General features: G+C 35.5%; 3 protein-coding genes across 3 annotated transcripts; 1 reads left to right on the forward strand and 2 right to left on the reverse strand.

Annotated features, from left to right (window-relative positions):
* Positions 1 to 215: 215 nt before the first annotated feature.
* Positions 216 to 24286, forward strand: LOC136822480 (drebrin-like protein B). The gene is made up of 13 exons (XM_067078745.1): positions 216 to 343; positions 5760 to 5815; positions 6099 to 6211; positions 6342 to 6416; positions 6937 to 7077; positions 7241 to 7318; positions 7619 to 7705; positions 8212 to 8276; positions 9252 to 9387; positions 21934 to 22320; positions 22489 to 22543; positions 22911 to 23168; positions 23739 to 24286. The coding sequence occupies exons 1-13, from the start codon at positions 261 to 263 to the stop codon at positions 23873 to 23875; spliced, it is 1671 nt and encodes a 556-aa protein (XP_066934846.1). The 5' UTR covers positions 216 to 260; the 3' UTR covers positions 23876 to 24286.
* Positions 9534 to 12177, reverse strand: LOC136822479 (metabotropic glutamate receptor 3-like). Its single transcript, XM_067078744.1, has one exon. The coding sequence runs from the start codon at positions 12121 to 12123 to the stop codon at positions 9658 to 9660; it is 2466 nt and encodes an 821-aa protein (XP_066934845.1). The 5' UTR covers positions 12124 to 12177; the 3' UTR covers positions 9534 to 9657.
* Positions 12974 to 15936, reverse strand: LOC136822478 (extracellular calcium-sensing receptor-like). The gene has a single exon (XM_067078743.1). It carries the CDS (start codon positions 15873 to 15875, stop codon positions 13263 to 13265), a length of 2613 nt encoding a protein of 870 aa, XP_066934844.1. The 5' UTR covers positions 15876 to 15936; the 3' UTR covers positions 12974 to 13262.
* Positions 24287 to 24548: the final 262 nt, after the last annotated feature.

A 24548-nucleotide genomic window follows, 5' to 3' on the forward strand; every position in this document is an offset into this window, starting at 1 on the left:
GAATTTCGATGAAGCGTGAGCGCTTTCGTTTTCAAAAATTCCAAGAAAAATTTGTATGTCTCGATTACACAAACCAAAATACGACAGATCGGAAAGTTTTAGCTGAGTAAACGAGCCAAACCTCCTATCCATAGCGAGGCACGTTAAAAATGGTAGGCGAGAAGTAAACATTCACTCACTCCTTAATAAATTTTCTTCGTAAACTTTGGTTTTTTAAAGTTTTAATTAATTTTCAAACCTTTTTTTAAATTTTCAGAAAAATGTCAGTAAATCTAAATAAATACAAAAGTGACTTGGTGAAAGCTTGGGAAGAGCTACGCGACCCAAAATCTGATAATGATTGGTAAGTTCTTAAACTTTTTTGCTTCTATCTAAGAGTCATAATAAGGCTGGTTGGGAGACGGTTTGTTATGTGGGCCATGTAAATTATTAAGTTTCTTAATATATTTGAGATCTAGTCTGAAATAAAAGATAACAAAGTTAGATGTTAAAGGTCAATTTCTCAAAAACTGTAAAACTTTACATAAAACTTATTATGTCATTCTGTGGCTTACTTTGATGTTTATCATAGAGTCCCCCTGCCCAGTTGGCGACCGGTCTAGTTGGCGACCGAACGTCTTTGAACCCAGAAAAGTCATACAAAAACAAACCTCTGGAGAATTTCTTTTGGTAGATAATCTGCCTTGACCTATTTCCTGTACTGTGTAAAAAAAGTTCTAGAAAAGAGCGACATCGATAAATTACACACATTTCCTCAGAAACTTTTAAAATTATCTGCCATTATGACTTTCTTGAAAGCCGCTCAGAAATTAACCAATCGATTTATGTATCGGAATTCCTATGGGAATTCTTTTCCGAGATTTGTATAATAGCTAACTTGGGAAAAAAACTTCTCCTGGTCACTGGGCACTGGGGGTTTGAGGAAAAAACAGCACTGCTATCATTTGTTTTTTATTTAACCATATAACCATTTAAATTTGCGCTCAAAAATACTTAAATAAATAAGTTAACAATATTCAATACACTATTTGTATCTCTCAGAAAATAAATACTTACAGAACGACATAGTTTATCATTTGGAATACCCCCGTATTTGGACCATTCTACCGTGGCTGCAAATTAGGGCGGAAACTAAGTGGCACCCTCAGTGCAAAATTACCGCCTCGTCTTTATTTGCCCGCGCGAGAATACGAGCTAATCATTTTTTTTATCGAGCGCTCAAGGGGAAAAAAGAAAAGTGATCAATATTCTTTGAAGGAAAAATGTCAGAAACAAACCCAAAGACCAAAAGATGTATTTTGTTGTTGACAATCGATCCTGTGAAGATGAAAAAATTTCTGCTGTATGCGTTTTTTTCGGAACGCTAAAAAACTCTAATTTTGATCTTTCCTTAAGGTAAAGAGGTTGCGAGATTTGGGTTAGCGAGGTAAAAATCGCTCAAAAGCTGGTAAAATCGTAATCCTCAACAATTGAAGTTCCAGCCTCACTGAACATTCAAAGAGCATGTCCGCGGTCTTTAACTTGACAGCTCCAATGCGAAGTTTCTAGCTCCGGATTGAAATATCAAGAGAAACCGGTATATTGAATCTCCGGGTAGCAGGGCTGCAAATAAATATTTTTAGTCCATCGGACATCATGTCCGACAGAAATGAAATCATGTCGGTCAAACTCAAAATCCTGTTGGTCATTCAGTGTATATTTTTTTTAAAGTTACGGAGAAAGCGAGTAGGAAAAATAAAAGTTACCTTTGAACAGTTTGTTACTGTATATAATAACAGAGAAATTGATTCAATAAAAGTGATCTTAGAAACACCCTTAGAAGTTACGAAGAAAGCAAGTTGATAAAAGTTAACTTAGAAACACTCTTAAAAGCTAAGAAGAAAGCGAGTTGATAAAAGTTAACTTAGAAACACTCTTGAAAGTTATGAAGTAAGCAAGTTGATGAAAATGGTCTTAAAAAAACTCTTGAAAGTAACGAAGAAAGCGAGTCAATAAAAGTTAACTTTGAAACACCCTTGAAAGTTACAAAGAAAGCAAATTGATAAAAGTGATCTTAGAAATAAAGAAGGTTACGAAGAAAGCAAGTTGACAAAAGTAATTTAGAAACACCCTTAAAAGAGTTACAAAGAAAGCAGGTTGATAAAAGTGATCTTAGAAACAAAGAAAGTAACGAAGAAAGCAAGTCGATAAAAGTTAACTTAGAAACACCCTGAAAGCGAGTACATGTTTTTTTTATAAGCATAACGCTTATAAGCATACGAAGGCTCAGATTTGCAGAATTCCTAAGCATAACATGAGCATATATGTCAGCCTAAAATATTTTTCAAGTGGTCATTTTTATCTGTTTTTGTTTCATTTTTATCTGGTTTGGTAGAGGCCAAGTAAAAATTAAGACATTCCACGGCTAGCTACATTCCACTGCTCCCAAAATCTGAACAAATTTATTAAAAAACTTGGCTCGGGGTGAATCATAAGCATAATTCTTAAGCATATAATAAGCATAAACTATGCCTGTATGCTTTAAGAACTTAAGCATACACAAGCCTGACCAAGGGGCATACACTTGCTTATAAAAAAAAACATGTATTAAAAGAATAGGCTAAATAAGAGACAGGGGTGTAAGAAATTTATTTTCAACTCTCAAGTTAATGGTTTAATCCTTTTTTCATTCAGACATCATGACCGACACAAAAGATTTTCAGTCGGTCAAATAGCTTTTTCAGTCGGACATTGACCGATGACCGACGCTTATTTGCAGCCCTGGGGTAGACATAAAAAATTTCCGCGTTTTTATCAAATGAAGACTCTCCATAGACTGCCACTTTCAAAAGAAAACAAAAACAAACTTTAGAAAAAAATGGCGACTTGAAGAAAAATTCTGAAAAAGCATGTTGAAGGGAAATGTAAGTGAGCTATTTTAAAACAAAAGAACGAGTGTAAATAAATTTAATACGGGAAATCTTATGAGTTTTTTTATCATCCTGATCAATTAATATGACCTTACCTGCAAGTAGAGCACTGATTTTTTCTTTCTTGCGATCGGTCGCAGACTGGTACGTCGGTCGGGAGCTGGGCACTAGTACCGCTCGCTTTGAAAGTTTTTTATTCTAAGAAGATTGCTTCAAATAAAAAATCAAAACAAACACGAAAAGCATGTTATAAGTTGTCTAACCGTTGGTCAAAAAAGATTTTCAAAAAAGTAAAAAGTAAGTGAAAATTTTGAATCAAAAAATTTTGTTCGCCAACTGGGCAGGGTACTCTACGTCGGAACTAAATTAAAAAAAACGAATCCTGTTCAAATGAATCAAAAAGTCAATATTTCTCTTGGCTAGTTGGTGGACGTTTGGCTAGTTGGTGGACAATTTTTAGTGAGGAAAAAATCATGAATTAATTTTGCCTCAGGCAGGGGGTAACATATTCAGCCAATAGGATAGACAGTATAGACTTATAACTCATATATCAAGATTACGGGATTTCGAGTACGGGTCGATTTTACTTTCGTTTTGAGTGGTTTCATTTTTGATTTCAGGCAAACATCTTAGCAACAGGGTGCTCGCCCATAGTTACAGGGGTTTGTGCAAAAAACTAAACATGTAGAAAATTTTCCGAATCCCCCATTTTGATTAATGCAATGAAAAATGAAACTTTTCTATGTTTCACTTTTTTGCATCTATTCTTCAAAATGAAAATATTTAAGATTTTAAGTTCTTATTTTATTCAATGATTTTTTACAGCACTTTGTTGATAATCTAACTCTTGCATCAAATTCTCGCTTTCTTCAGTAAATTGAAGATGAGAAAAAACCTAAGCCACGGATCACAGATTGAAACAAATATATGAAGGGTGGGATTTTACAGCCACCTGTTGTGCAAGGCACTGAAAGGCCACAGAAGCCAAAAAGAAGGGCCCTTTGGTCATTGGTCTAAATTTGATAAACAGCTGTCAAGGAGCGCTGGGAAGCAATCAGTAGAAGAGACCATATCTGTTTTTGTTGCAGATTTCTATAAAAACTTCTCTCAGGGATTACTTCTCAACGTACATGTACACATGTGTTGTGTCAACTTGTCAGCATTGTATTGTTGTAAAGGAAAAGATAAAAGAGGTAAGACTAGCCTAGTTTCCTGATATAGGTGTTTTAAGTTTAGACTGATAGAGGGCTCTCTTAGCTATTCAAAACTAATCTTTCCTTTCACTACTGACAAACTTTAAGGCTGAATGGAATTTGATGTTATGTTTACCGTAAGCCGCATGTTAAAAAACCTGTCGCATGACGTTGTCATCATTTGCGATTTTTTTGAAAAGTTGTCTTGGTTTTCCCTTCGTCCCGCACGCACGAGAGGAAATTTCATTTGTGAGATAAAGTTTTTAAGCTTTTGGCTGTTCAAATCAAAACAACAGCCCGAGGACATTATTTGTCTTGCTTTTTTTTTGTTTTTGTGTTAAAAGATATGAAATCAAAATAAAATAAGGATGATAGCGTCTGGAGTCTGGGAGTCATTTAAAGGCCTAATAAGATTTGGTGTGCGTTGTAAAATAATGAATAATTACAACTCACCCACAAATTTGGAAAGTGGATCATATGGTAAACTGGAAATTCAACTCCATTGGCCTTACGGCAGCCATCAAAAAATTGTTATCTCCGCGTCACGCAACCGCATCATATTTTCCGCTGATTTTTGGATGTGGGGAAGCAAGAAAAAATCTGGAAAAAGCAAATTATCTTTCTCTGGGTTTAAAGTCGCTCGTCTGCCATATTGTATAACCCCATTTGCCAGCCGGCCCACCTCTACTCTATACTGCTCTATACTATAGTTCTAGTAAAAATCCTAGATATCTTGGCTATGATTGTGTTTTTCTGCAAAATATCTTCAATTTTGTGATCTGTAAGAATTCTCTCTTTTTCTCTCTTTTCTTCCCTATTTTAGACACATTCCTTTCATTTTCCTAAGGATTTTTCAAATTTTTGGATTAAAAATGGCCAAATTTGTATGTCTTAGATTTTAATTTTTCACGGTTTTGTTGGAAAAACCGTAAAAAAAGCAATAAGTTCCTGCAAAAATTAGTTTCCTTTAAGGTAGCGAAATGCCATTATTTAAGGCCAATGTTGCAAGTGTTAAACTACTAGAACCACCAGGGGGTTCAACCAATTTTGATCTTTTGACCTTAGAAATTGCAAAGGAGGCCTCATAGGTTTAAATTTTCATAAAAAACCCTACATATTGAAATTTTTGACTTCACCCCAAAAGTGACTTTGACCTCCTACCCTGACAATGTCAAAATTGGACACTGGGGAATACAAATGTACTTTAACTGTAGTACATCACACCAATTTACTCTCAAGTTTTGATTTTCAAATCAGAACCAAGAAAAATTGGTCTTACCAAATTGAGAAATTCTCTCAATAAAGTGCTTAAAAAAGTCTTACAACAATTAAGTCAACCATCAATAATATATTCCATTCGTTTTGTCTGACAATAAAAAACTGGATAGCAAATTGACAATCCCAGACCCAGTCCTAATGTTTTTGTAATTCCTTATTTCTACTAAGAGTGACAATGGGTTTTTAAGACCAAATCAACTTCAGTCCTTTAAAAATATTTGACCATATAAAAAAACTATATGCTTGATTAATTAGCAAGTATAAGATCTCTCATTGATTGGTCATTTGATATTTTTTTGATAATTAATTACAAACAAGCAGTGTCTTTTTCCTCAAAAGTATCAAGTAGACTAAACACATTTTTATTTTTATTTTCAAGGGTCATCTTTGGTTATGATGGCCAATCTTCTGATTTGAAAGTCCAATCACAAGGAGGTATGTTTGCTTGGTTAAGAAAAAACTTTTTAAAATGGAAGAATTATATTCGAATATAAAATTGATGATTTTCAAATGTTTTGTACTTGCTTGATGTTTTCTAAAGCCATTGAACTTTTTCCCTTATACATATCAATTCAATAATATAGCAGCATCTTTAATTACAGTTTAGTCACCAGAATAGCCTTACCTTAACTTTTTTCAGAAAAGTAGCCCAAATCGCCTTTAACATTTATTTGGGATGATTCAAGTCATTAAGGATTTCGTTTAAAATTATTTATAGAGGATGGAATCGTTGAAATGATAGATGATTTTAATGGTGGAAAAATTCAATACGGTGGTGCAAGAGTCATTGATCCAAATACAAACCTCCCAAAAATTGTGTTCATTAATTGGGTATGCAATGCTGCTTGAAAATTCATTAAATGATCAGTCATAGTTTTAAAACTTTTAAAGTCCTACTTATGGTTATGACCACTTATTAAACCTTCAATAGATAAATTTTATCATTTTGTCTATCGAACAGCAAGGTGAAGGTGTCCCAGCCAATGTCAAAGGAAAATGTGCAAACCATCTCAGAGATATAACAAACTTGTTTAGAGTAAGTAACTTGTTGTTTTGGAGGGACTTTTGAAAAAGCACTGGTCAAATTTGAATTCAAACTTAGAGATGTTATGATATCTGAACTGTTCAACATTGAAATAGCGGGAATTTTCCATCTTTTAAGTTTTAAAATCGCAAAACAAAATGTATTTTTTAAATATATTTGAAATATAAGTTTATCTAATTTTCAATTATAATAAAAAGTTTAAATTTTTAGGCTTTTTTATTTTTCTCAAAATCTAAAATGTCATAGTTTTTTCAAAACATCTGTTACTTTTTTGAGAAAAGAGTTTTTACAACCATGTGTACATGAGTCTATTCAAGACAACATTTTAGCCATAATTCAATGCAAAGTCTGCCACGGACCCATCAGTTGATTGGTTGCAAGTGACGTATATACAACCAATCAGCTGTTGGGTTTGTGGAAGACATTGTAATGATGCATATCATGAATACATCATGACCAAACATTAACTAAAATATATTATAAAATTCTTCTTCTTCATCCCCGATCCCAGGGTGCTCACGTTCAGATCAATGCTCGGTGTGACGATGATGTAGAGGAAGATGTCATCATGGAAAAAGTGAAAAATGCTTCTGGTGCTAATTACAGTTTCCATAAAGAAAAACCCAAAGCTTTTGTACCACAAGGAAAAATTGTAAGCAGAGACCTCACTTGCATAATTTTTATTATCGCCTCTCTCATTTCAGTTATCACTGATTTTTTAGAGTTTTGTTAAAAATATTTTTGCTTTAATGAAATGCATTCCTTACATAAATTCACAAACAATTCTTACAACTTTTGCTTCTTTTATTGTTTAGGGTTCAGTGTATCAAAGATCAAGACCTGACTTAGACAAGGCGTTCCAAGACAAAGGAAAATTCTGGGCACAAAACGAGGTTCGTATTAAAGGTTTGAAGTGAATGGACATTGAAATGCCTACACAAGGATTACAAAGTATCAGCAAAAACCATCCTTGAACCATCAGTGAAGTCAATCCTAATCATCACTTTCTTATCATATAGGGCTGGAGAACCTATCTTGAAGGCCTTTTTTTTAACTTAACAAAGCTAACTATTTCACCGTTCGCAAATAGTCATCATAGATACCTTTTTACTCCTCACAACCTGTCACAACAAGTATTACTCAACGAAATGTTCTCATTTTTCTTGTTACCAAACCTATTTTTTTCTTTTTAGAAAGACTCGAAGCAACAGAAACAGGAAGAAGAAAACAGACTGAAAGAGGAAAAATTAAAAGAATCTCAAAAGCGAGCTGAGAGAGATGTAAGAATATAATTTAAACAGCTAACTCTTTAGAGAACTTTTCTGGTGCCAAATTTACGTCTGACGAATGCTTGGAGTATGAATTCAGAGTAATGTGGTCTTTTTTATGGCATCTAGATATATGATTTCCTAAGCTAAGGTATAAAAGCTAAACGTTTTTGTGTTAACCAATTGAATTGATAATTAAAGCTCGTAACTTTATTTTGTAATAAAGAGGGGTAGTTCATAGCCTCCCAATTACACCTTATGATCTTCTCATAATAAAAGCTTCTAGAAGGTGGTATTGAAGCTACTTTGTTAGAGTTGAAAAAGCTATTTTTTGCCGTTTATTTTCTCTTCATCAATGGGTCACATCCTAGAGTCTGTAATTTTTTATGCGATGTTTCTATTTTAAAACTAATACAAACTTTGTTGTTTAATTATGAAAAGTTTTAAATGCAAAGAATCTCTCAGTTTTACTAAATTTGAACAATTCACTTTTTTTAAGCACTTACTTTCAATTTCAGCGCAAAGATACTGAACAAAGGGAAAGATTGCAAAAGGAAAGAGCACAGTCAATTGATAAAGAACGGTACAGTGCTATTATCATTGATATTAGTTAGGGTATAATAAACACATTAATTGCTTTAAGGGGATGGAAGAATTTGTTTGATAATAAATTTCAAACATTCGGCCTGTGTTCTATTGGAATTTTTCAGACTAACTTTGAGATTTTCTAGAATATACAGGCCCTCTGTTGTGGATATCATATTCCTGTCCAAAGAAAGGGCTAGTAGACCAGTATATAATATTGTGAATACGGGTTAGTTTCTTAAAGTGAATGAGGGAAAATTCGGCCAATGTACAGTGAAAAGTAGATTTGTTATTCAATCAGTTCATTCCATTCTCGTTTTTAAAGTAATGGTTTCCTTGATTGGGTGGTTGATAAGGCGTCTTCCTGAAAAAATTCGATTTGATATAATTAAATCTTTTTTCTCGAACCACATCTTCAATTATTGTTAATCGAGAAACGAAGCTATTTCATGGTTGAAAGTAGTGTTGTAGTGGTCATCGTTCTTGACTTTGTGCTGGAGGTCAGGGTTCGATTCCCACTCGGTGCTGCGATTTACTTGGCAAGTGAATACCTTGGCCCAGATCAACCCATACCATGTGAGGGGGAATAGGGTACCATTACTCTGATACAAGAGTATGGGGATATGCTGGACATTGAATGTGGTGTGGTAATAAACTCATATGTTTAGTACCTGCGAGAAGGCAATGTTCTCCCGTACTGTTCGAGTATCATCGATACAGCACGGCTCTGATGTGTCGCGAGCACAGAGTACAATGTCTGGTAAGCGCTGTGATTTCCCTATTTAGGGGTAGGAAACTATCCCGGGATAGGGCCCGGTCTGATGATATCGGAGGGTCAGCTTCTCTTCTCTCTTCTCTCCATGGTTGAAAAAACTCATTGGCATCAGGACTTATTGTACTCTAATAGTAACTTCCCATTTGTCAAATGAAATGGTTTTTGTTTACCTATAATTCCTTTCTACCGTCTTCTTAGTGAATCACAGAATTCGGAGGCAAAACGTCGTGCCGAAGAGGAGAAGAAGAGATACGAGGCTTCGTTGAAAGAATCCCAAAAAGACGATGACGAATTCAGGAGAAGGTCAGATTCTGAAAGAAGAAAAAGGATTGCAGTAAGTCCATTTTATCTTGTCTCAAGTTTGCTTTTCAAATATTTGAAGAACCCAGGAGTAATATGTATCACAAACATACAAATTCCAGACTAGAGCTTGATTAGACAGGGATGAGCCCATTAACATAATAGATTTTTTTTAAGCCAAAGTGAACACCACGACACAAATGTTGTTAAGATGTATAAGATTTTAGTTACTATCAATACAATACACTAATAAGAAAAGGTTATCACAAAATTATCCAAAATAAGAAATACTGAGATAAATTCATCAATTGATTCTTTGTTGATAGCTCAAATTTTTATTGAAAAGTTCTCTCAAATTTTGTCGGAAATTCTCACGAGTATTCTGCTCTGCTTTGCAAATGATAATATGACATTTAGGTACATAAATGATAAAAAACATCACCATAGTGGAGACTATTGTTAAAAGACACCATACAGCTAAACGATCCGATTGTTCTGATTGGCTCAAATATATTGGAACGCCCATGGTGTAGGTCAACATAAATGTAAACATGGCGAACCCCGTACATCTAGTCTCACTATAAAACTTTGGTAGTTTTCTTGCTTTAAAAGCATACACTGTACACACTAGACCAATCAATGCAATATATACCATGACTGAAAATGCAACTTGTTGGAATGAGCCACCACATTGAATCAATATTAATTCACTTTTTTCGTTTTCTGTCACTTCCGATTCAATTGGGTCAACTGACCGCATGATTTGACATAAGGAACATCCAATGACTGTTAAAAACAAAACAGTCAAATACTGAATCAAATTCCCTTTCATTGTGTTGTGCTTCGCTAGAATGCCAGATTTCGATTCTTCAAAAACACGTAAAAGACGATCGACTTTGGTGAAAGTCACTGAGACGGATATGGTATAGAACGTGGTGAATGAAAACAGGTTGACAACACAACGCTCAGTTTCTTGCATAAATAGGACTGGTAAAGACAGCTGACACAACATGCTGATGATTTGTAACGCTGTCAACCCTCTATTGCTTGCTTTCACAATAGGCGTGTGACGATTCTTAATAAATATGGCTGCTACTATGGTAACGGTGAGGTAACTGATGGCCATCATGGTTATGATGACGTAACCGATAAGGGTACTAGGCTCTAACCATACTCGCTTAGCATCCAGACAACCTGTTCGGTCTGCATTCGAAATCTGATACTTTTGACATGGGATGCACGAATTGTTCAGCTCACGATGGTCTATAGGACATTGTAAACATTTCCAGCAACATGGTTTGTGGCCATAGGAAACGCGGATGAACCCAAGTTTGCATTCCTCGCCACATGAGGATGATGGGATACGATCAGAATGATTGGCGAACTGAATCGGGCTTTTGAGCTCGATAGCACGCGTTTTCGAAGTCCATAACCCGACAGTTTTGAAAAGAAGCTTTCTGTTTTCATGCTGAATGTTTGTAAGAGAATAAGACGCATGCTTTGGGTCGCCTTTTTTATCAAAAGAGACTGTAGTATTCGCTTTACTTGTAAAGTTCAACTTTTTGATAAATGGTAAAATATCTTTCGGAGATGGTTTGTTGTTCTTGTTTGCTAAGATACATTGATTAAGTCCTTCAGCTATGGAATAAACACTTGTTATAACATTGACGTATTGATTTCTGGGAAGCCTGTCTAAACTCGATGTTCCATTTGTGGCGTTACCGACTAGTCCATGATCTTCCCAATACTCTTTCAGCCATGGGTTTTCAATCTTAGTGTTGTTAGGTGTAATTGAAGTCAAATGTTTTACAAGCCCTGGGTAATCATGCCTTGTCTCGATAATCCCTAACAAACCACTGGTCACTCTATGATCCAGTTTAAGAAGTTCAGCTGAATTGCCATAAGCTTCAGTAGCAATCCATGTTCGATGGTATACTTTCATGTCTTGTGCTGTTTTTACTTGCAATGCTTCGGATCTTAGACACCATAGTATAGTAACTGTCGCTTGTTTCTCTTCTTTGATCTTACGAATAACTTCGCTCGTTAAAGTCTTATTGAGAGGGTCGAACACTTCATAAACACCCAAACAAATGTTCTCCTTTCTCAAGACGGGGAGTAAATCATGTACGCCCACACGCCCGTAGGCGTCATCACACGCTATCACATTGATATACCACCATTGGAAAGTTCGAAGTAGGTCAGCCATAACGAAAGTTTGGAAGTTATCCGGTGCTACCGTTCGTAGAAAAGAGGGGTATGATTTCGGATCACTAAGCTTGGTCGATGTCGCTGAATAGCTAATCAAAGGTGTTTGTGACGCGCCTAACATTGAGGCTAAACTGATGGTGGTGTCTGAGAAAGCACTTCCAACAAGACCGATAATGGTGTGGTTCGAATTTTCACAAATACATGTCCTATTATCATTCTGTGTTCGTCTGCCATTCATCATTAAGAGTGCGTTTCTCAACGTTTGGTCAATGGATCCACAACTGTCAAATATACGGTAACCGAGTTTCTTGTTCGGTAAAATATCAGTTGAATTGTTTATTTCCTCTATAGCGAAAATCATACTTTGTGCCCATATTAAACCATGTTTGTAAAATGTGTATCCTCCCTCCTGTTGAACATGTAAAGGGAATAACCCTCCGATTATAAAGTCTACACCCTCTATATCGCGGATCTCCGACTGCTGGCATTGTGACTCGTCGGTGCCGTAACTTTGGACCAAACCCAAAATCGTTAATATCTTGATAAATATCTGAAAGCTCATGTTGATAACTTCTTGACACCTTCATCAAATGACATCTATTTGTTAACTAAACTATTTTTTCATAACATGACTTGAGAGAAAAATCTTTTTGCTTACCTAATATGCTCTTGTTACAGAAACTTTTTGTAAAATATTTTTATTTGTCCTCTTGTTGATCTTATCAATCATATAAAATAAACAGATTCTCTAAGTAGTTAAAACGATAGAGCGAAAGGGGGTTATGCATTGCGTAATTCGTAGGTGGTATAATAACTTGTCTGCACTTGAATATGAGATTTCTACAGTCCTCAAACATTCGTTCAACATTTTTTTCAAAGGTTTTCAGCCTACAGATCAATTTTAGGTACTGACTCTGCTTCGTTTATCAATTTTTCTTAGAATTTTTTCCCTCTGAAAGTTGTGTCTGAACGCCTTCTCCGCAAAAGGATCCGAGAATGTATGACCTCCAATCTTTTAGCAAGTCATTTTTGGATGAAAGTCGAAACTAATCTGTTCTTTAAACTTGCAACTCAGCGTTTTGTATTAGAATATCAAGTTTCATACTGTTCATTGCAACAACATTTTTAGCATTTTTCGATTATTGACGCTTACCTCCCCATAATATAGAACACCATGTTTTTCAGGCAACCCTCTCCTATATTAAATATCCAGCAAACTCCTAATTTAAACCTCAACAACTGTTTAAAAAAAAATGGAAAGATTCGGAAGAAAGAAAAGATGATTGCTTAACTCCTTGGTCGATTCTTTCGTGATTAAATAAAGCCTTATGTGAAGGTAGGATAATAGGTTGGCTTGTATGTGGAAAGCGAGGAATGTTTAAAAGATTTTTTTCAAAGATAATTTTAAGTGTCATACCGAATTATATATATTTTACCAAATAACTAAATCTATATAAATTACATAAAATTGCTGATAGAAATATTATTATTTACATTTTTTAAATTTTCGTTTTTTTAATTTACGAAAGTTTTTATTCATAGTTCAATTTCAAGCAATAAAACCCTAGCCGCAACAAGTTAGAATTTAGTTTAGTTAACTCGTAGGTTTCTCGTAATCGAAACAATTGGAAAATATTCCAAATTATAAAGATCCGAACTAGAGAGATAGTTAGCTGAAGAAATGAGATTAATGGAAATATATTAGTGAGTAGAAACGGTATTGACGACGCTACTGCTCGATGAAGGTTCAATAGACATTTTCTTCATCCTTGATTTCTTTAAATTCTCACGGAACTTCGCTTCGGTATTTTTGTTCGGTCTAAACAAAATGACGTAACATTTTGGCAAGTACATAGGTATGAAAATCGACATTGTAGCCACAAAAGTCAATATACACCAACTGGCTGCTTTTCCAGTTTCATTTCGCTGGCTGAAATAGATAGGTACAGCCATTGTCCATGTTAACAGAAAAATAAACATGGCATAACTCGTAAAACGTGCTTCATTAAAATCCTGTGGTAACTTTCGAGCTTTGAACGCGTAAACTGTACAAACGAGTGCTATGATAACGATATACGCCACCATTGCGAAAAGGATTGTGTCGTAATAACCACCACAGTAACTCAACATATCCACATCATCACCAAAGTAACGAATCACTTGTCTCACCTCTGGTGGAAAAACAGCAAATATGGAACAACAGAAGCCTATACCTATGATGGTCAAGAAAGATACTGTTACATATTGAACTGTGTTTCCTTTCATAGCACTGTGTTTGGCCAGGATTCCCGATTTGGAAGCTTCGAATACACGTAACATTCTATCGGCTTTCGTGAAAGTTACTGAGACAGTTATCGTGTAAAAGAACACGAAATAAAATAAATTGGTTCCGCATAATTTCATAGTCATTTCTTTCTGCATCAGAAGTATGGGGAGAGCTAATTGACATAACATGCTGAATATTTGTAGAACTGATAATCCTCTGTTGGTAGCTTTCACTATGGGTGTGTTCCGATGTTTTATGAAAATCCCAATGCTGATCAAAATGATGACGTAACCGACCACCATCAGACCGATAATTATTCCTCCTTCAAGCGATTCCGGTTTCAAATAAGTCAATCTAGGTGCAAGGCATTTTGTACGGAGTCTATTCGGCATTTTATCTCCTTGACAAGTGATACATTGTGGTTGATTTTCATTGGGTTGGATACTCCCTGGTGGGCACTCAACGCATTTCCAACAACATGGTTTATCACCGAAACTTAATCCCATGTAACCAGCCTTACAGTGTTCAGAACATGAGGATTTTGGTGTTTCCGTCGACAAATTTGCGTATTGAACCATGCTCGTATTAAGACTTACTTTACGCTCTTTAAAATTCCACGAACCAACATTTACAAATTTGAGTTTCGAAATTCGTGCATCGTATTGTAAATTCGTGATGGAGTACATGGCATCACCGGGATCTCCATCCTCGTTAAAAGTGATCGATGTTTTAGCTTTCCCTGTGAAGTTGACGTCTCGAACGTAGGGTAGTAAATCTATTGCGTCACGTGGCCCTCTACCATTTTTGATGATGTAATCATGCAGCGCATGCGCAATAGCGTACACGCCATCAATCACATTTACATATTTGTTTTTTGGAAGCTCTAGTAGGTTAACATCATTCCTTGGACAAATATATTGTTTTTGGTTACCAAAAAAAGTGACATTACACGCTTGGTAGTTAACCCAATAATCGTGTTGCCATGGGTTGGCATCCATATTATTGTTTGGTGTGATTTGCTGTAAACGATCAATAAACGGTTGATATGTGATTTGTGCTGGTATAATCCCAAACAAACCTTTAACAACTGTCTGGTTGAATTTCAACAAATCTCCAGTATTTCCGTATGTTTCTGTTGCAATCCATGTTCGATGATAAACCTTCATTTCTTGGGCAACTTTGATGACATCCATAGCTTCAGGTCGTTGGCACCATAAAACTACTACCGTAGCATCCATTTCATCCTTTAGTTTTTTCACAGCTGCTTTGGTCAACTCTAAACCGTTTTTAGCATCATTTTTCACATCATAGACTTCATATACTGCTAAACAAATGTCGTTTTCTTTTAATAATGGTAGCAATTGTTCCACGCCTATCCGTCCATAATCATCGTCACACGCAATCACGTTTACGTATCGCCACGCAAACTTTCTCATTAAATCCGTTATCAAAAGTGCTTGATAATTATCGGGTGGTATAGTCCTCATAAAAGCGTGATATAAGTTTTTGTTACTTAGGACAGTGGAAGTAGCGGAGTAGCTGATTTGAGCAGTCGAGGAGGCGGTTAGAACGGACGCCACTTTAGTTGTGGTGGCAGACGCTGCATCTCCGACCAATCCCATCATTCGATATGTGCTGTTTCCGCACGGACACTGCGACCGCCCGAAAATAACGGGCGCGTCTGGAAATACGCCCTGGGTTAGCATTAAAGTTTCTTTCAACGCGATATCGATTGTATTACAACTGTCAAAAATACGGTAACCGAGTTTTACGTTCGGTAAAATCTCACTCGAATTATTGATTTCCTCTATGGCAAACATCATTGCTTGAATCCACATCAAACCCGGCCTGTTGTATTTATACACGTTTCCCGATTTGTAATGAACCGGGAACATTCCGCCTATAATGTAGTCCGCGTTTTGGATATTCCGGTGTTCGGTGGGTGACCCAATACACATGTCGACAGTAAATTGTGAGTGGGTCAATCGGAGTAATAATACCAGACTGAATATAACTAAAGTTTTGTCATTTGAGCGTTGTTTTCGCATGTTGTTTTCTTTCTGGCTGTTTATTTGTTGATTTTACTATGCTGAAAAAGAAATGAAGAAGAGAGGTAAAAAATGTTGATTTTGAATAGAAATTATAAAACACACCCCTTTCTCACAGACCCACTGGGAACCCTTCCCACTGGAAAAATTGTCCAAATTATCGTCCCCGGTGGGAAATTACCCTCACAGCAAAATCTTATGCTACTTTTCCCATCCCCGTTGAATTTTCTGGCTTGAAAACAAAAAGATTGAAATCCCCAGCCATAAAAAATATGGGAATGTCAATCCCCATCGAGTTTCAGTCCGTTATTTTCATCCCCACTGGATGGAAAAATCCTACCGGGTCTGTGAGAAGGGGGTGTCATTACTTTTCTCATGATTATTTCAGAAATTCAATTCCAAATTCTCTAATCGTATTTTCATATTCCCAGCCTTCTTTTTTCTATAAATTTTTGATTTTTACAGTCTACAGTAGAGGAGCCCTTTCTATAGATTTATTTCATCCAATTCAAAAACTAATTAAAAATCAAATCAAAGATTATGTGAAACGATTTCTCAGGCCAAATCTCATAAACCAATTTAAAGGTGTTAAAGTTTACCACGTATACATCAAAATGAACTACATTCAGAACAGAATTCTTTTGTAGCTGCACTGATCATAATCCGGTACGATACCAGGGCCATGAATATTTAAAAATTGTTATAAATTTCACTTGGTCTTTAGATAAAACAGGACTTTATTTTTTCGTGAAGCTGTTGAAATCGAAATACCAATTCCCTATCGAAATTCCTAATATCCATGGACTGTACGTGGTATAATCCTTCAAATTCAAACTTTTAAACTGCTTTTGATCTCATAAATCTTCACTCAAATTTCTTTAAAAACTACCAAAACTTTCAGACTCACCTGTCTAGCTTTGTCTACCTACGCTAATCAACTCTTGTTTCATCAAATACCTGACTCGCAAGAGATTATAGCCTTCGTGCTAAAAGCAAAACGTCTACATATTATACACGAAAACATGCAAACAAATCTATAATAAAAAGGTATTGATATATAAAACGACTTTCACAACAAGATGGCCAATGTTTTTATTATTGCTTCTAGATACATAATGCAAAGTACAAGAATCTATATGTTGTAATTCATGCGCGTGTAATATGATGATGTTGTATAAGCTGACGGCTTATTTGAGTTGATAAATGCGCCCCTTCGTGTTTTAAATTTCCTTTTTTAGGAATTCCAAAGTAATACACGTTTTTTTATAAGAAAATCCAAAAGTTTTGAAGCCTTAAGTCTTTTACTTTTGAGTAATGTTCTTAAAATATTCTTATTTTGACCATTTTTAGAGTGCTACTAAACATTTTCCTAAGAAATTGTTTTTTTAGAGTCCGCAAAGCCTAAAAATGCTCTTAACTTGTTCTTAATAATTCATAGTTTGTTCTTATAACAAGAAAGACGTGTAGAGGGAAAGTCCGAACCATTTTTGCTTATTTCACTTCTTTCCTTAATTATTACAACAGTCTGTAACTGTGGGTTATTTTTAAAACATCTACTTTGACTTTTTCGAGGCTGTAATACTCACATTTTTTATAAAAAACTATTAAGAGCATAAGTCTTAGATGGGCAAAATATTTAAGAATATTTTAAGAATTTGGGCTCGAAAAACACATTATCTTAAGAAATTGCACAACAGTTATGATGACACTGGTGACAGTTGAAGAAAATTTTTAAGCTTGAGAAAATTCAAAAACATTCGAAGGCTAAAGATAAATGAAACGTGTATTCGTTTCAAAATCGTTCCGAAATCTTTGTTAAAAAAGTTGGTATTTTGTTCGGTCCCGCAGTTTTCTTTCTTTCAAGGAGTGCAGAATCTTAAAAACGAGATCCGTTCCTTGATAAAAGACACAGTTTCATTACTCTAACCTAACCATACTTTATAAGAATATTAATGATGAAATTGGCCGAAAAAGTAAGAATATGGTAAGATGATATCACATCCATGGAACTTAGCAACTGAACCTAAGAATGCCATTTTTAAAGTACTTTTACCTATAAATTGCCAATAATACCTCATAAAATGATAATAAATACTAACATAAAAATGCTGTTCTATATATTACATGTTAAATCTAGGTTAAATTTCAATCTTAACCTAAGAATACCATAAGAATATTTTGGGATGGTTTTCGCCAAAAGGTTAAGAATATCCATGATGAAATGAAAAAACAACTTTCTTATAAAAAAGCGTGTACATCAATACATCTGCATGATCTCACTGTCAATATGTTTACTGTCATTTTTTTTCTTCAAAAGAATTCATTCAATCCTCTTATGATTCCCCAAGCCTACCCTTGACTTCTTTTACTAATCATATATAAAGCTTGAAGCCTGTCTGCTCCGAATCTTATTTACTTGCCACTGTAAAGCCGGTACTTTCGCTGAAATATTTACCTTTTTCCCTATTGGCCTTACATTAAAAGATAGAGGTACTGCAACTTTCAATCTTTCATAAATGACATGAGAATGAGACTGAATATTAAGAAAGAAGTTCAATTTTGAGACGTTCTTGACTTCAAACACCATTTCAAATCTTATCTTTTTTCAAAGCTAACCAAACGTTATGTATAGTATTTCATCAAAGTTTGTGTGATAGATAGGATTCATCTTTCATTAGCAACTTTATATTTCCTAGGGTGATATCTCCTGATTAAAAATCATGTTTGTTGGTTTCAAAAATGATAGTCTTGTTTAATCAGCTTTTCTAAGAACTTGTTCGAATCATTTAAAAATAAAAGTGAATATAAGCCTTTTTACTATACCCTCTCGTGAAAGCTATTTAGAGATAAGAAAATGTTCCAACGCAAAAGTCGCCAACGTCTTACGTGCTCAATCAAGTTGCGGATACTTTTCTGGACACAGACTCAGTATATACGGCTAATTTCGAAATTCGTTGCCGTAGAGGGTCTGTTGTCATTGTCTTTTCTCATTTGAGGTTTTTAAAACCGACCGCTGCGATGGAGTGTTAGTGAGAGAGGGGAGCTGATGAGAGAAGTGTTGCTATTTATAAGTCATACTTCATCGCAGAGGTCTTCTTCGGGAATTTTTTTTATCAAACACACAATGCGCACGGAGTGTACTACGAAGCGATAAACGTGAAATACACTCTGGTGCAGAGTATGCAGAGACTAGAATTGCATTGAGCTAGATCAAATCTTTGGCTGTGACTTGCTGGTTACAAACGTTTTTTAACATTCCCTTAATGTTTTTTGGAGTTAAATAGGTATTTTGTGCCAGCCTCATGGTAACCTTACTACGTTGCGTCTTTGGCATGGCCGTGCGTAAAACCTGGCAAAAGTCAAACCCAGTCCCTTTAAACCATACACATCTTCACTCGAACCATTATCTACTGTCTACAACCATGCTAAAACTTTATCTAACTTTTGTGCAAAACACTTTTTTCCCCTATGAACTCCTCTCTCATTACTATATACGCAATTAGCATTAATTTCCGCAAAACTATGACACATGTCATTTTTGTACACTTCGATTTTTGAATAATTACTATAATTTCTTTCACTCGTCAAAAACGTTGATAAAATCTCCGTACGTCCTTTCCCTTCAAAAAGGTGTTGTTTAAAATCCATACGGTACCCTCCTCTTCTGTTTCTTTGCCTGCTCCCTATCAATTTTCAATCAAGTTTTTTTTTATATCTCACAGTTTTATATCTATACTAATAATTTCTTCTCCAATAAGAATTTGTTCTAATTGAAAACGATTAAAAACTCCTTTTCATCTTCAAGTTATTTTGTTTCAAACTTGGAAAAATATTTTTGATCTTTTTTCAACACACTACGAGAATAAAATAATTATTTACATTTTGACTTTTTCAAAAGACCTCTAAGGCTTACAACAATAGAAATAATAGAACTTTGAAATAAAGAAAATTACAATTATTACTTAGGGTCAAGGACACCTTTTTTCTCTAAGAATAACAATATGAGAAAATCCCTTGTTATGCACAACACTGACCGAATCATGTCCAAAAACAGCCCCATTCAAATCACTCAAAGAAGCTGTAACTCGTCTAACGAGCCTATTCAACTGGCGAAGAGTTCGCCCGTAACGGTTCCGTTTCGCTCCGAAACAAAATGAAGCCATTCTATTGGTTAGAAGTGACATAATACTTGAAATTATCCAATAAAATGGCTTCATTTTGTTTTAGAACGAAACGGAACCATAGCGTGAACGTGGTCTAAGTATCGATAGATAAGTCACGACGACGAACGAGTTTTCTATAGCTTTCATTCGCGCCCCATAACTTTTCTACAGGCTAAGTGTAAAGCAAGCTAGACTTACCCCTGCAAAGAAACCAACGAATTTCCGCTTGCTTTTTCGTTCTAGAAGCAAAGTGGATTTACTGCGCGTGGTATAAGTCTAGGTTGCTTAATCCAATTAAAGATAAAGAAAATTCGTCTTTTTTTTTGCGATTTATCCAGGTTTTCCTCCATCTCTGTTCAACCTAGTGATAGGGATACAGTAAATTTTTTCTATCAATACCTATCCTAACTAATGTCTTTACCTCTAACAATGATTCCTGGATCGTTTTATTAGCCTATGAACTTTCGAAGCGATGCAATTGCCATTAAGAGTTTATATAACGTTGTACATCATTTGTCATCAATCAAATATGTAGTATTAGTGAAGCAATCAGAACTTTCAAATCCGCTTAGCTCATTCCTTCATCAGAAAAGGCCTCAACAAAAACCCATTGATTGCTAATGCAAAACTTATATAAATAAACCTGTGAAATGCGGGTGAAGGAAAAAAAGCTCTCATGCGGCCGCATTGCTATTTTTGATGAGTTAAGATTAGTGAAATAGAACATTAAAAATATTTAATATGTACAAACAGTTTGAAGTAAGCCCTGAATACTAATGTATCAACTACTAACGAACAAAACTTGATTTACAAGCAAAGTCTGCGGCCGGGTCAGAAAATTGTTTTTTCGCCCGGCTGGTTTCCGGAAACACTAAATTTTTTTATCTTCGCCTAATGTTCAGTTATGTCGATAACACATGCAGTTTACACGAAGGAAACTAAGAAAAACACAAACACTTATTATGAGCAAGATGTATCTAAAAACCAATCTATAGCTTAACGAAACTTACTCATTAAACTCTATCAAGAAACTCTTTCTGATTAGAAAATGATTTGTCTTGCAGTTTTCCATCCAACAAGGTACCGCCACTCCTGATCTTTAATACGAAAATGAATAAGCAAATGTTTGCCAAATGCTATCAATTGAGTGTCTCATATGACATCATCTTTGGACTGCAGGATATTGCAAAGAAGCTATAATGTTGTTTATTAACCAGGCACAAGAACCGTCGCAAGGCCAAAGGGACATTACACCTATGGTAACAACATGGGGATTCACACCTTGTAAGGAAATTACACTTGATAATTATGGGTAATCAGAAAGTCTATTAGTACAAATAATGGGGAAAACATCCTCCACATTGCCCGATGATGTCGTCCGGACAAAGTTTAAAATGTCCAAAACATTCCATAAAAAAACTCATTACAATTATCAGCTAAAACTTATCTCGCTTAAATTTCTCATCGATAAAAAATCATATTGGCGACTTCCCCTCTGTGAAATAACATTCCCTCTCTGGAATAAGAGAGACCGAATTGTATAATTAATTGATAGAATTATCGAAAATACTTTAACTCAAGTTGAACAAATTATTCCTTTTATTTATTTCTAAGTAATACTTCAATTATCATAATTGCTCGTTTATCATTTTAAACATTTTTTTCCGTAACTATGGGTCACGAAACGATAAAATGAGTAATCAATTATATTTTGTACTAATTTTTCCCTAACAAGTTACATAACAAGCCTATGAGTATGAGCCCGAATTTGAGTTCGCGAACGACTATTTTCGGATACGATGTAAGTTTACAGTGTTAACAAGCCCAATCTTCAAGTTGTAATTCGATCAGTTTTACTGAATCACTAACTTATTTTTATCAATCTTTTTTTCAAGGAGGCAAACCAATTGATCAAAGGACGACAAGGAGTCAAAGAAACTTTCGAACGTCCATCGCCTCCAGCTCCCGCCAAGAAAGCCGCCCCTCCACCACGAAAAGCAGTTATTCCTCCTCCAGTCCGACAACCATCACCAGAACCTACCCGTGAACCTTCGCCTGAACCACCAAGAGAACCCACCCCTCCTCCACATAGGGATCCAACTCCACCCCCACATAGGGATCCAACCCCACCCCCACATAGGGAGCCAACACCACCCCCAACTTATGAACCAACCCCACCCCCAACTTATGAATCAGTTTCTGAACCATCACCGCCACCTTCAAGACAGCTCCCACCCGAACCACAGCCAGAGCCAGTACCTGAACCAGTCGTAGAAACTCTGGTAGGGATAAACTCGATTCCTTAACCAATATTTGAATAAATTTTAACAAAAGATTTTAACTGAACCACTCCTTACTGAATTCAATTTAAATTTGACCTATAGATTTGTTTCACTTCGAAAATCCTTTCAATATGAGTTTCTTTCAAATAAATCTTGCTTTTGTTTCAGGCACCTTCAGCTGGCGGAGGTATTACAGCAAAAGCACTCTTCGATTACCAAGCAGGTACTGAATTGGGTATTCCCGAAAGGATTCTTAGCTCCTCTGTTGAGATTATTATTTTTGGAAAGCCTTGAAATTTCAGGTGGATTTTCGTCTAAATTTCACTGACCATGACTTATCGAGGGCACCTCTCCCTCCCTCTCCTCACAGAGGGCAAATTTCTATTCTTGAATATACCATTTTTATTGCAGTTAATGGCTTACAAAGGTCAATCGGTATTGTATCCGATGCATCCGTAATCCATCCTTTGCAGTTTCTGTTTGTCTTTATTTTGTTTGGCAAAGTAAAGGCATGAAATTCTCGTTTGCTTTCTTACCACAAGAGTAGATTGAATTCATAGTTGATCTTCTTCATTTCTTGTTATTTTTAGTCGACGGTACGGAGATCTCCTTCGACCCAGGAGATTTGATCAGCAACATTGAGAAGATCGATGAAGGTTGGTGGAGAGGTGAAGCACCAGACCAGTCCTACGGTCTTTTCCCTGCTAACTTTGTAGAAGAAATCACTGCTGGAGGTGCAGCAGAGGTTGTGGCTGAACCTGAACCACAACCAGAACTGCAACCAGAACCAGCAGTGACGTCACAATCACGTGGAGTATGCGCACGTGCTCTCTACGATTACCAAGCGGGTGAGTTGAGAACAATTTTCATGTAAAACTTCTGGAAGAAAATTTGTTTGAGGGAAAGGTTTTAGAATTCATACTACCTTATCGGGGAAAAAATGTCGGGGGAAAGTGACGAAAATTTTGAGGGAGTGACAAAATTTTCCCCGATGAATTTTTTCCCCGATGAATTTTTTCCCCGATATTTTATCACCCGACTAAAAACTGAAATTTTGGTCCGGGGAAAGTGACGAAAATGCCTCCAGAGGTGACGAAATTTTTCCCCGATGAAAAAAACCCTGACTAAATAAAACTCCGACATTTTTTCCCCCGATAAGGGGAATTTTTATCTAAAACTTCTGGAAGAGAAATTGTATGAGGGAAAGATTTTATAATTCATACTATTCATATTTATGATAATGGGAAAAACAGAGAATGAACAAACGTGCGGGGGAGGTATTTATTCGAGACCTGAGATTACAGCCTTAATAGTGGACGGTAGCATGCTTAGTGGGCTATTTACTCATTTGGCTCTTATACAAACCAAAAGTTGAGCAGGTCTAAATGATATATATATTTATATCACTTTTCTTTCAGCCGACGATTCGGAGATCACATTTGATCCAGAGGATGTTATCACCAACATTGAGAAGATCGATGACGGTTGGTGGAGAGGTGAAGCACCTGACGGTTCATATGGTCTTTTCCCTGCTAACTATGTAGAGGAAATCTGATAAGGGATTTTATCCAGATTCTGAGGGGAGATCAGGACTTTAAATTACACTGAAACTACATTACATCGATAATTTCGAATTAAATTCTTGAAAGAGAAATTCTTATTGCATTTATCTACGATCTTCCTTCTTCTACTATTTTCAACATTTAATATGGTCAAATCATATCGGCTCTTTTCGGCCTTTCAAATTTGTATTTTTTGGGATATTAGGGTTTTCCTAGGCTTATGAAGAATATTTTCTGTTTAGTTCATTTCGTAAAAAACATCACCATTTCAACTAATTAACCATTATAATTTTGATATCGATTCACTACTCATTGTAAAATTTGTTCGAATAATTTTTTTTTTTCATTATTTTTTGTACAATTGCTTTTGCTTTTAGAAAGATTTCGAATTTGTTTGTAATATATTTATAAATGAAAATGATTTCTTTTGCTCATGTATATAAATCCCCCAAAGTCACAAGAAGACACAGTTTAATTATTTCAAATCGAAATATTTAGGCCAGTACTGCCAATGACAAAGGATTTCTCCAAAAAAATTCGTTAAAAGATTTCACAATTATGGAAGAAAACACTCAGATTTCATTTTTCAGCAACATACTACAGACTCTATTTAGAAAACTGCAACCAGTTCATTCCTTTTCCATATGTAGCCCAATCAAAAAAGAC

Source organism: Clytia hemisphaerica, unplaced genomic scaffold (genome assembly GCF_902728285.1).
Source record: "Clytia hemisphaerica strain Z4C2 unplaced genomic scaffold, Clytia hemisphaerica genome assembly, whole genome shotgun sequence".
NCBI classification, from domain to species: Eukaryota; Metazoa; Cnidaria; class Hydrozoa; order Leptothecata; family Clytiidae; genus Clytia; species Clytia hemisphaerica.

What these genes read in the sequence shown, in the direction of transcription:
- LOC136822480 (XM_067078745.1), top strand. Translation starts at nt 261, where the DNA reads ATGTCAGTAAATCTAAATAAATACAAAAGTGACTTGGTGAAAGCTTGG. An exon ending in AACCAGTCGTAGAAACTCTG is followed by an intron (nt 22,321 to 22,488) that starts GTAGGGATAAAC and finishes CTTTTGTTTCAG; the next exon opens with GCACCTTCAGCTGGCGGAGG. An exon ending in ACTCTTCGATTACCAAGCAG is followed by an intron (nt 22,544 to 22,910) that starts GTACTGAATTGG and finishes TGTTATTTTTAG; the next exon opens with TCGACGGTACGGAGATCTCC.
- LOC136822479 (XM_067078744.1), bottom strand. Translation starts at nt 12,123, where the DNA reads ATGAGCTTTCAGATATTTATCAAGATATTAACGATTTTGGGTTTGGTC.
- LOC136822478 (XM_067078743.1), bottom strand. Translation starts at nt 15,875, where the DNA reads ATGCGAAAACAACGCTCAAATGACAAAACTTTAGTTATATTCAGTCTG.